The sequence below is a fragment of the Empidonax traillii genome, unplaced genomic scaffold (genome assembly GCF_003031625.1).
Source record: "Empidonax traillii isolate 1590-97213 ecotype Southwest subspecies unplaced genomic scaffold, ASM303162v1 scaffold769:size436185, whole genome shotgun sequence".
NCBI classification, from domain to species: domain Eukaryota; kingdom Metazoa; phylum Chordata; class Aves; order Passeriformes; family Tyrannidae; genus Empidonax; species Empidonax traillii.
The window spans coordinates 209,886-220,873 of NW_020955962.1; the positions used below are offsets into that span (position 1 = coordinate 209,886).

The 10,988-nt window shown below is 51.9% G+C and overlaps 1 protein-coding gene across 1 annotated transcript; it reads right to left on the bottom strand.

Annotated features, from left to right (window-relative positions):
- Positions 1–4,015: 4,015 nt before the first annotated feature.
- On the bottom strand, positions 4,016–8,643 carry RAB29 (RAB29, member RAS oncogene family). The gene is made up of 5 exons (XM_027901292.1): positions 8,484–8,643; positions 7,201–7,272; positions 5,758–5,939; positions 4,839–4,960; positions 4,016–4,197 (listed from the first exon to the last, which is right to left on the bottom strand). The coding sequence occupies exons 1-5, from the start codon at positions 8,641–8,643 to the stop codon at positions 4,080–4,082; spliced, it is 654 nt and encodes a 217-aa protein (XP_027757093.1). The 3' UTR covers positions 4,016–4,079.
- Positions 8,644–10,988: the final 2,345 nt, after the last annotated feature.

The window sequence follows — 10,988 nt, forward strand, 5'->3', positions numbered from 1 at the left end:
AATGGCAGCTTCTACAATAACAACTCACTTTTGCTTTGCACTTGGATCTTTAAGGAGACTCATCCCTCCATTTTATTAAAAATAGTACTTAAGAAGGTATTTTTATATGCTGGGTTCTCTGAAAATACTGGTTTGGCAATACAAACATGGTCAGCTTTATGGCAGTAATTATAATGAAATGATAATTTGAGTTCATTTAATGCCCTGCTTGAGCTTCATTTGTCCCCTTTGGAATTATTGCCATTTTTCGGCCCGATCCAGCTGTGCCCTGTCCTTTGTGCCAGTCAATACCCATGAAAATCGAGCTGATCAGGGAGAAAAAGAGGCACTTGGAGCAACTGCCTGCACATCCAGCCCCAAAATATCCCGAATTACCGGGCCCTGGGGGGGAAGGTGCAGTAACCACATCAAGGAATTCTTTGCTCTCTCCTTTGAGCTGCAGATATTGGATTAAAAGCCACTCTGGCTGACTCACAGATGCACAAGTTTTGCATGTTTATGTCCTGCCTGTAGCTCAATAAAACTCCAATAATTGAGGGTGTTTCAGTGGAAAGGATCTCATTTGTTTTGCTGCAGTTCACAGTGTGTGTTTTATACATTCCTGTTATTGTTATTTTTAGTTTCAACTTGTGAACCCGTTTCTTGAGACAGGAAAACAACAACCACTCTAACCAAGTCGTGTCAATTTTTTATTTCCAACTGTTGCAATGCTGCATTAGTTACTGATTGATGTGGATTAAACCTCCCAGCAGTTTTTCCTCTTTACATAAACACGATAATACTGAAGTTTTACAGTCCTCAGGACCCTGTCTCTAAAACATTTCTGCGTAACAACAAGCCATTAAAATTAAAAAAAAAGCTAAGTTTTGAGACTGTTGACTTATTTATGTCCTATAAGCTGCTTTCCAATCCTATTGCAGTGAAAACCTCCAGCTGGGTGGACCCACAGAGCGCAGCCACCAGCACAGAAAATACACCTTTCAACTTCACAGGGTTTTGAGTCCCAGGGCCACGAATTCAAGTTACAGGAAGGAGGAACAACGTGTGGATGGGAGGGAAACGGGCACAGTGGACCCCAGAGTCACACAGAGGGTACAAAGTCAAAGCAGGGAGAATAAACACCTTCATTTCCCCACCAGCTCATTCCTGGCGAGAGGCACGAGGGAAGCAGAACAAAGACAAGACTTTTCTGATTCATACCTGAAAGGTTCAGGCTTTTATCCACCTGCATGAACAAGACTTAACTTCGTTTAAAACATTTTCCCTTTCAGTTGCTTTAAAAACAAGAATTATTCCAGCTGGCACTGCCCATGCCCACGTCCCTTCGACGCTGCCCAGCCCAGAAAGGGCATTTTTGATGGGGCTTTTGAAGCTGTTTTACAGAATTAAATCAAGGGATGGGTTGCTGGCTTTGTTTTGCCTGGTTTTTTTAAGCCCCTTGTGCCCCAGAGAGGTCTCTGAAAACACACACATCTGCACAGGGAAATCGTTTTCCTGTCTGGTTGGGGTTTCACACGAGCTCCAGCAACGGCTCTTTCTGCTGTGCAGCTCTTGGGGGTTTTCTTTTTAACATCTGTCTCCTGTGGCAGATGTTAACCAACAGTAAATGTGGAAAATAACCCCTCCCAAGGCTCCCACTGGGACTGGAAACCACTGGGCAGAACAGAAATGATGTAGAATAGGGAAAAAAAAAAAAAACAAAACCCACAAAAAAACCCCTTCCTTTGGCTTTTTGCTTGAGGCACTTCTGAAAGAAAAGAGGCAGGTTGGGAGGTGCAGGCACCAAAGAGGCACTGGGAGGTTATTAAAGTGACACATAAAAGGTGTAAAGAGGCTTTTCTGCCCAGGAATTCCCTGGGAGGGTGGCACAGGTTGCCCAGAGAAGCTGTGGCTGCCCCATCCCTGGAAGTGTCCAGGGCCAGGTTGGATAAATTTGGAGCAACCTGGGCTAGAGGAAAGTGTCCCTGCACATGGCAGGGCGTGGTATGAGCTTTAAGGTCCCTTCCAACCCCAACCATTCTGGGATTCTATAACTGGACGGAACAGGAACTGGGAATTCCCAGTTTCCACGAGCTGAACTGAGCAGTGGGTGGCTCCTGGGCAGGGCTTTCTCCACCTTTCAGGCTCCAACACTTGGTCTCTTTGCCAAAACACTTTAAGGTGCACGTACAAAACTCAATAAATAACACCTGAATCTCAACAGTTTCGTGACAGATCCTTTTAAAAACTCAGGCACGTCTCCTCATGTTCCACAAAGAACTAGAAATATTTGTAGGATTAAACCCCATTTCCTTTCCTTTTTTTTTTTTTTTTTTTAAACACAGTGAAGTAAAAGTCAGCAAGGCACTTCCATTTTGTTGCTAACCAGTTCTCCATGTTTCCACAGTGAAAGCAGCAGCACAGAAAAGGGGGTATTTAAGCACCCCTGACCCCAAATTTGGCAATATTTCCATGACACAATCCTAGCCCAGGTATTTCAGCTTTTAATTAAAACATTGGAGCACTGGTTCTACATTTATTAACACTTACTGTCCACTTATAAATTATTTCCGGCTTCAGAGAAGGAAAACTTGGATTTTTTTATGCTTAGTGAAGGCAATTGGTTCCTTTTCTACCACCTTCTCCCTCCATATATTATACAGAGTAAGAAAAGACAGGCAGGAGGAATAATTTGCCAAAGAAAACCAGTCCTAATTCACGAGGAATCAGGACAGAGCAATTTATAGTCCTGTTTTCAAGGGGAAAAACGTCACTGAAGGCCATTTGCTGAAATCCAACCCTTTAAAACATGGGCAGGACAATTCTGTACCATCACACAGCCATGGAAGATCAAAAACCATATCAAATCCACACACTCTTCTAACTCCAGCCCTGCAGTCTGAGTTTCCTGCTCTCTCTCCTGAGTTCTCTGCTGGGCTTGTCCCAATTTTTGGGCACCAGTTTTTCCCCACAAGCAGTACCTGGGGTACCTGGGGGGGAAGGAGGCACCAGAGAGAAGTGGGGAGTGGTTTCTTCACTTCCTTTTTGTCCCACAAAGTCTTTTCCTCCTCTTCCCCCCCCTCTCTAAAAGCAGTGGGGGGGCTTTCAGGGAGTTGTTTCCTGCACCAGCCCTGCCACCCCAAATTCCCTCCTGGCCGCAGGATAATGGTGGGAAGGCAATTCATCAGCACTTGCAAGGCTGTTCAAAAGGGGTGGGGGGATCCAGGGCGTGCTAAAAAGTGAAAAAGGACCCTTGTCCCGGCACACAAAGGGGTTTTACAGCCCCCCACCCCCCCATCCAGCTCCCCCTGCCCCAATAAAGGGGCAGCACACCAGGATAATGGGATGGTGCCAGAGGGGGAGAGAGCAGGGAGGACAGAAGGCAATTCCTGACCAGAGCTCGAGGTCTCTGCTGTTGAACAGCACGGTCAGAACTCAGGCCAGAGAGGGGCTGTGCTGCTCCACTGCCCAAATTCCCCCTGGAACCTGCCCAGCTCTGGTTCCACGGGCACCACGTTGATCCACAGCCCCCTCACACCCTCAGTGGTGATGCTGGGATGTGCTGGGTCTGTCCAGGAGAGACTCTTGTAATTCCAGAGCACGGAGCAGGGAGCTGTGATGTCACGCTGGGAATCCACAGGGAGATCCCCCTGGACTCTGTGGGTGGACCAAGGTCACTGCAAGGCCCTGGGCTGGTGCCTCTTGGGTGTGGTGGGTGCAGGAGGAGGGGGGTAAAGGTGCAACAGTATTAAAAATACACCTTCAGCAGCCTGGGACAGGCCAGCACCTGGCAGAAGGTGAAGTGCTCAAAAATTAAAAAAAAAACCAACAAATATAATCCAAGCCCTGTGCTTGGACACAGCCTGTGCTACATCAGAGCTCCAGCCACACTGGGAAAAAAGAGGAATCCTCCCACTCCTCTCCTTTCCACTGCTCACTCAAGTCACTGTAGCAAATGCTCTACTGAGAAAGAATATTCACTAAACAGGAAACAGTCCATGATCTTGTGAAAAAAAAAACACCCCTAAACCAGGGAGATAGGATGATGATAACAGAAGGACCATCAGTGCCAGACCCGAGGAGCTGGAGTGTCAGGGGCTCTAACAACACGCCCAGCCTGGTGGGGAGGTCTCTTTAAAGTTAATATAATCCCCACTCCCAGCAGTGGAGGAACTTCCATCACCCGTGGATGAGGACATCATCTTTTCAATCAGCACTCTGCAAGACAAACATTTGGGAGTTTGGTTTGGGGGTTTGTTGTGTGTTTTTTTTTTTTTTTCTAACCAGCAGCATTATGGGGGGGCCACCCAGCTTTTCAGCAGTGCAGAAAAGAAACAGCAAATTCGTCCCAGAAGATCACAAAACTCCAGAAAATGACTGAAAAATCAGGTTAAGGGACTTCACAGCACTGAGAAGAGGATTCCTAAGATCACCTGGCAGCAGCAGGAGACTCTGCAGGGACTGGATAACTCACAACACCTGCTGCAACCACCTCACCTCGGGTCCAGTTAAGGACTGGGACACATCAACAGACCCCCCTGGGTACCACCTGCCCAAGCTCAGCATGAGCTGTGAATGCCCAGAGCAGGTTTAGATCAGATACAAGGAAAAAAACTCCTCATGGAAAGGGTTGTAAAGCTCTGGAAGGGGCTGCTCAGGGCAGTGGTGGAGTCACCATCCCTGGAAGTGCTCTAAAAATGCGTGGATGTGGCACCTGGGGACGTGGTTTAGTGGTGAACGTGGTGGTGGTGGTGATGTTTTGACAGTTGGACTGGGTGATCAGTTCCAGGGATGGGGAGACCAAAACCTCTCTGTGCAGGGAATTAACTCTTGGATGCATCACCAGGCACTGTTCCTACCTCATGGCCTCGTTGATATTCTTGTTTTCCTTGACAGATGTCTCCACCCATCCCGAAAAGCCGTTTTCCTTGCTGAACCGATCCACTTCTTCCCTTGTCACTGCCCAGGGGGAAAGGTCACACTGGAAAACAGGAATCAGGCATTTCAGAATCCCAGAATCATGCAGTGGTTTCACTTGGAAGGGGACTTATACATCATGTCATTCTACCCCCTGGTACAGGCAGGGACACCTTCCACCAGCCCAGGTTGCTCCAAGTTTATCCAACCTGGCCTTGGACACTTCCAGGGATGGAGCAGCCACAGCTTCTCTGGGCAACCTGTGCCAGGGCCTCCCCACCCTCACAGGGAACAATTTCTTCCTAATTTTTAAGCTGTGAGGGCCATTTAGTGCCTTTGTGCAGGCAGCTCAGCCCTCCACAGCTCCCAGATCCCCAGGCTGAGAGAGGGCTCTCGGGGCAAGGTTCCTAATGGGATGTTGCAAGCAGCAATTTATTTATCTCATCTGAGTTACTGACACACCTCAGTCAAGCACGCATGGAATGGAGCTTCAAACACTGTCCCTCATCCCAAATCTGCCTCTCAGCAGCCAGGGAAGGAGTCCCAGGTGTGGTGGCACTGAGGCCACAGTGATGACAACAGGATGTACCAGGAGGCAGAGAGATCCTGACCTATAACAACTCGTGGGTCAGGCACACAGATTTCCCTAAAACAGGCAAAACTGTCACCTCAGAACAGAATCCCAGAACCACTGAGGCTGGAAAAGCCCTCCCAGCCCAAGGAGTCCAAGGGAACAACTCAGCGCATCCACACATGGAGTCCTACCAGTCCCACAACACACACACAAAACCACACAGAAACACCCCACAAACCCACACAGACCCAGCCAAACAGGCCCAGAGCACGCCCAGAGCTCCTCACCTTGTTGGCCAGCAGCAGGCAAGGCACGGGATTCCCATCTGGCAGCAGGAGTTTGCTGTCCAAATCCTGCTTCCACTTCTGGCTGTTGCTGAACGTGCTGATGTTGGTGACATCAAACATGATGACACAGGCTGAGGCCTCCCTGTAGTACAGGCGGGTCATGGACGTGAAACGTTCCTGTCCTTGAGGGATCAAAGGGAAAAAAAAATCACCCCCCTGGGGTCACTCTTTTGGGATGATGTGTTTATTGTGGTCCATCCTTTTCTCAGCTGACACTCATGATCCCCACTCAAATAATGAGGACATTCAGGCAACTCCAGTTTGATCCAGTGATGGAGCTGGAGCAAACTGGGCAGCTCTGAATGCCAGCACTCAGATCATAAAATCGCAGACTGGTTTGAGTGGGAAGGGACTTTAAAGCTCATCTCATTCCATCCCCTGCCATGGGCAGGGACACCTTCCACTAGCTCAGGTTGCTCCAAGCCCCATCCAACCTGGCCTTGGACACTTCCAGGCATGGAGCAACCACAATATTTGCATTATTCTGGTGTCCTTCAAGCCAGCCCTGTGTCCCCACACACCTCTGAGGTGCTGGGAGTGCCCGGGGGCTGTCAGCTTGGGCATCTCCTTCTCTTTGGGCACAACAAGGGCACAGTGCCAGCCTGGCCCCCCCTGCTTCCCACATCTGAAAAGCCTTTTTTTTTTTTTTGGTGCCAAAACTGAAACCAGTTTCTTGCTGCAATCCTCCCGCTGCCAACTTCTCCTTCCTGTTGCCTTTTTAAGGATTCCAAACACAGGCGGCCGAGCAGCCAAACGGGAGGAAACCACAGCCCTGTTTTTCTCATCTCTCCGGATCCAGAGGTGCCATTTTAGAGACGCTGCTGCCCTGTCCTGGTGCCAGGGAATTTGGGAAAAACACGTTTTCCTGCACCTCTCCAGGCAGCAGGGGCTCCTCCCTCCACCTCAGCACATGCAACACTGTCCCTTGGAGTGTGTCCTGCTCCCGACCTGCTCACCCAACATGACTCTTGCCATGCCTGTTCCCAAGGGATCCACTGGCCTTGCTCCCACAGCTCATGGAGCAGCCAGATCCCAATCCTGGCAGCCAAAGCAGCGTGAGCTCCATGAAGCTGCTCCATGCAAGGCTCAGGATTCCTGGCTGTTCACGCCAGAAATACAAGTTTTAGTACAAGATGTGGAGCTGAGAAGTCACATCTCCAGCTACAGATGAGCCTGTTCCCCCATTCCCTCTGCTCTGGCTTGGAAACCAAAGGAAATGCTCAGCAGGAATTACCATCTGTGCTGCTGAGCTCCTTGCAAATGGGCCTTTAATTAAATATTTAAATCGCTGTGGCAGGCTAGAGCCAGCCCTGCAAACCAGAGCAGTCACACCCCTGGAATGCACAGGCTCCTGGGATTTATTTTGGGAGCAAAAGGACTTACCTGCGATGTCCCAGAGCTGCAGCCGCACCGTCTCCGACTCCGACCACTGAACCACCTTGAGGGCGAAATCCACTGGAGAACCCCAAAAAGAGAAAGGAAACCTCATCAGGGGTGTTCTGCACCCCAGAGCTCATTCCTCCACAGCCCTTCCCCATCTCCCAGCACAGGCCAAATTGTGGGACCTTCCAGAATCCCAAACCAGTGGGTTTGTAACCAGCCCATGCACAGCTCCAGGTTGGACGGGGCTTGGAGCAACCTGGGCTGGTGGATGAGCTTTAAGGTGCCTTCCATCATTCCATGATTTGATTTAACTGATGCAGTGAGTCAAAAGGGGAAACCCTGTGTCCCTTGGATTCTGATGGGTCAGGTTTTCACTGCAGGGGAAAACCTGTGTGGCACCACTGGCAGCCAGACTCGGCAGGGCTGGAACTTACCAAAACCAGGAACTAAGGGGGGAAAAAAAAAAAACCTCACAAAAAAAAGAAGAAAAAAGTCTGCAGCTCTTCCTGCTGGGACAGACTGTGGGCACAGCCCAGCGCTCTGCCCACGGGGATGTGGCTCTCCAGTGTTTTCCACTTTTAATCCATCCCCTCCTCGATTCCTGAATAAGAAGACTTGAACAGCTCTGCTTGGCCCCCACTATTTTGGGCCCCTGGGGAGATTTCCAAGGAAAAGCCTTGTCAGCTCCTGCTCCTTCCAGCTTATTCATTTACACCCGTGCTGAACAAAGAATCCACAAACCCACTCAGCCCCATTCCCAGACCTGCCGCTGCCCCACGACCTTCCCAAGCACCACCGACACCCCAGTGGTGGTTCCAGGCTGCTAAATCCATTCCAAACCATTAATTAATGCTGCTGGTTTTTGCTGGGAAGAGCTGAGCCTGTAACCTCAGCCTGTCCAGGGCGCAGCTCCTGGGGGTGGTTATTCCCAGGCAGGGGGGAGAAGGATGGGGCAGAAACCCCCGGGGGGGGGGGGCTCCGGGAAGAGGCTCTGGGAGCTGCTGCGGGAGATGCTCAACAAATTCCGCCGATGGGAGCTCGTTCCTCTCCCAAATTCCCGCTCCCACGGCTGCGGGGGGAGCAGGACGAGCATCCCACGGGCGGGGGGGCGGCGGTCCCCGGGGAAACCCGGGGCGCTCCGAGAGGGCTCGGGATGGGAACCGGGGACAGACCTGGTGGAGAGGCCGGTGCCGGTGTCGGTGCCGGGAGAGGGCACCGAGACCCTGGGGACCACAGGGAGAGCACCGGGATCCCCGGGGGGAGGGCAGGGTCCCCCAGCTCACCTCCCACGGTGGATTTGTAGTGCCGGTTGAAGCTGTCGTTCGCGTAGCGCTGCACCAGCGATGTCTTGCCCACCGTGGCGTCCCCGACCACCAGCACCTTGAACATGCGATCGCGCTGCCCCATCCCGGCCCCGGCCCCGGCCCCGGCCCCGCCGGTCATGTGAGAGGGTCAGGTGGGGCAGCGGCGGAACCGCGGCGGGGCTGCCGGGATCTGTAGTTCGCTCGCCCTGCCTGCCCTGGGCACCCCCGGACCCGGCCCTCTGCATCCCCTGGTCCAGCTCCATCCATCCCCTGCACCCCCGGATCCAGCTCCATCCATCCCCTGCACCCCCCGATCCAACCCTGGGCATCTTCTGCACTCCCAGATCCAGCCCTCTGCATTCCCAGATCCAGCCCCCTGCACCCCCGGATCCAGCTCCATCCATCCCCTGCACCCCCACATCCAGCTCTCTGCATCCCCTGCACCTCCGGATACAACCCTGGGCATCCCCTGTACCCCCAGATCCAGCTCCATCCATCCCCTGCACCCCCGGATCCAGCTCCATGCATCCCCTGTACACCCAGATCCAGCCCTCTGCATTCCCAGATCCAGCTTCTGCATCCCCTGCATCCCCCGACCCTGCCCTCTGCATTCCCAGCCCTGCTCTGGGCACCCCTTGTATCCCCAGCCCCTGCCCTCTGCACCCCCAGCCCCTTTGCAACCCACAGATCAACAAAAAAACCCCAACGCATATTAATAGATTTTTATCCCTTCAGGGTCTTCACCTCCCAGTGTTTCTTTCTCTCTCCAACACGGGCTCCTTCCCCCATCTAGAAAAGGCCAACACACCCCCTGCCCGCCCAGGACACCAGGGTAAGGCTGATATTCAGCGTGTGGGATGTGAGCCAGCAGGGGCTGGGTGGCTGCTCCCCCACCTCTGGCACTGCCAGGGCTTTGTTTTGGGGTTCTGCACCAAGATCCTCTTGTTTGGGCGAGCTGGAGGCACAGCCCTGCAGGGAATCAGCGCCCAGCAGCTGGGGAGCACGGGAGTCCTTCCACAGCCAGCCATTCCTGCAGATCCAGGGGCTCAGCGTGCCCCAAAAGCTGCAGAACCTTTTTGTCCCACAAACCTTAATCAGCAGGCACAGGAACCAGTGTAAGCAGCACTCAGGGAGCCAGGGCTGGGCTCTGTACCCAGAACAAACACCCAGATTCCTGCTGGGAGCCCCCCCAAGGCCAGGTGGAGGTAATCTGGCACTTAACACTAATCCCACTTTGCTTCATGCCCAGCAATTTATTTGATTTTGCGACTCTCCTGCCACTGTGTGTCGAAAGAGCTCCAGCCTGAGCTAAAATAAGCTGCAAAATGTGAGAACCAAGCAGAGGCATAAGGAGGAAACACCCCACAGTCCACATAAATAAATGTCATCTTTATTTAACCAAATATAATTTATCAGTTAAGTCGACATCTGTCAGTTATAGGAACTATAAATAATTAAGACAGTCTTTTTTTTTCCTTTAATAAAAGAATAGACCAGGATTTTTCATCTGCAGGCAGCTGTAGAGTAGGCATGCATTTGAGTGGAACCAGTGGGAAGAGGTTTTTCCATCAGTATTCCTCAGTTTTAAATTAGATTCTTCCCTGCCCATGCCCCAAACGCACCTTTAGACCATATGTAACACAGGGACCCCCAGCCCAGCAGCTCCCACCCCCTCGGGGTCTCTGCACAAGAGGAAGATTGTTCCTCTTCTCCTGGGGAAGTGAAGAGTGATGTGACACCTAAAAGACCAGGAGAGCTTCTCTATGTACACATAAAAGCTGAAGTGTTAATGTCTCGTATCTATTCCTCAACATCAGGCAGAGAAATCGGGTGGGCGGCAGAGAACGTTCCAGAATTCTCCAGGCTGAGAGCCCAAGCACAGCAGCACAGTTGGGGTTTGGTTTGTGGTTGGGTTTTTTGGGGTTATTTTGGGCACAGCTTTGGCCAGATGAGATGTGTGAGAAGTCACCAGTGGGGGAGAGAGGAGGATCAGAGCTGCTCCCACATGGGACATGGTACAGACTAACTTTGGTCTTGGCCTGCCCCCCTGGGTGCATTGGCTCTGGCCTCTGGGAGAGGCAGGAACTGTCCCCAAGGAATTGCTCCTTGCCTAAAGAGCAAAGCTATTTCACTTAGGCAGCGCTTTGTAGAGCTCTGTTAGCTCTGGCATTGCCCCGAGTTGTCCCCACCTGCAGTTACTTCAGGTGAAGATCAGCGTTGCCACCACCACAACGGGGCTGCCTTGCAGAGAGCCAAAGGGAAGAGACGAGCGCTGGTTTGTGTGAGAAATCTGGAAGTCAGGCAAAAGGAGGAAGTGATACCAGCTAAGGATAGTCGTGCTGTGGTGGGAGGAACAGGTTTAAAGCAAAGCAGACAGCCCCAAATCCACGCCCAAATTTCGGGTTCTGCTCTGTGCCCAACATGGCGCCTGGAGCCCTCAGGGCAGTGCCATGTGGCCCGGCTGTCAATCAAATCAGGCCTGCC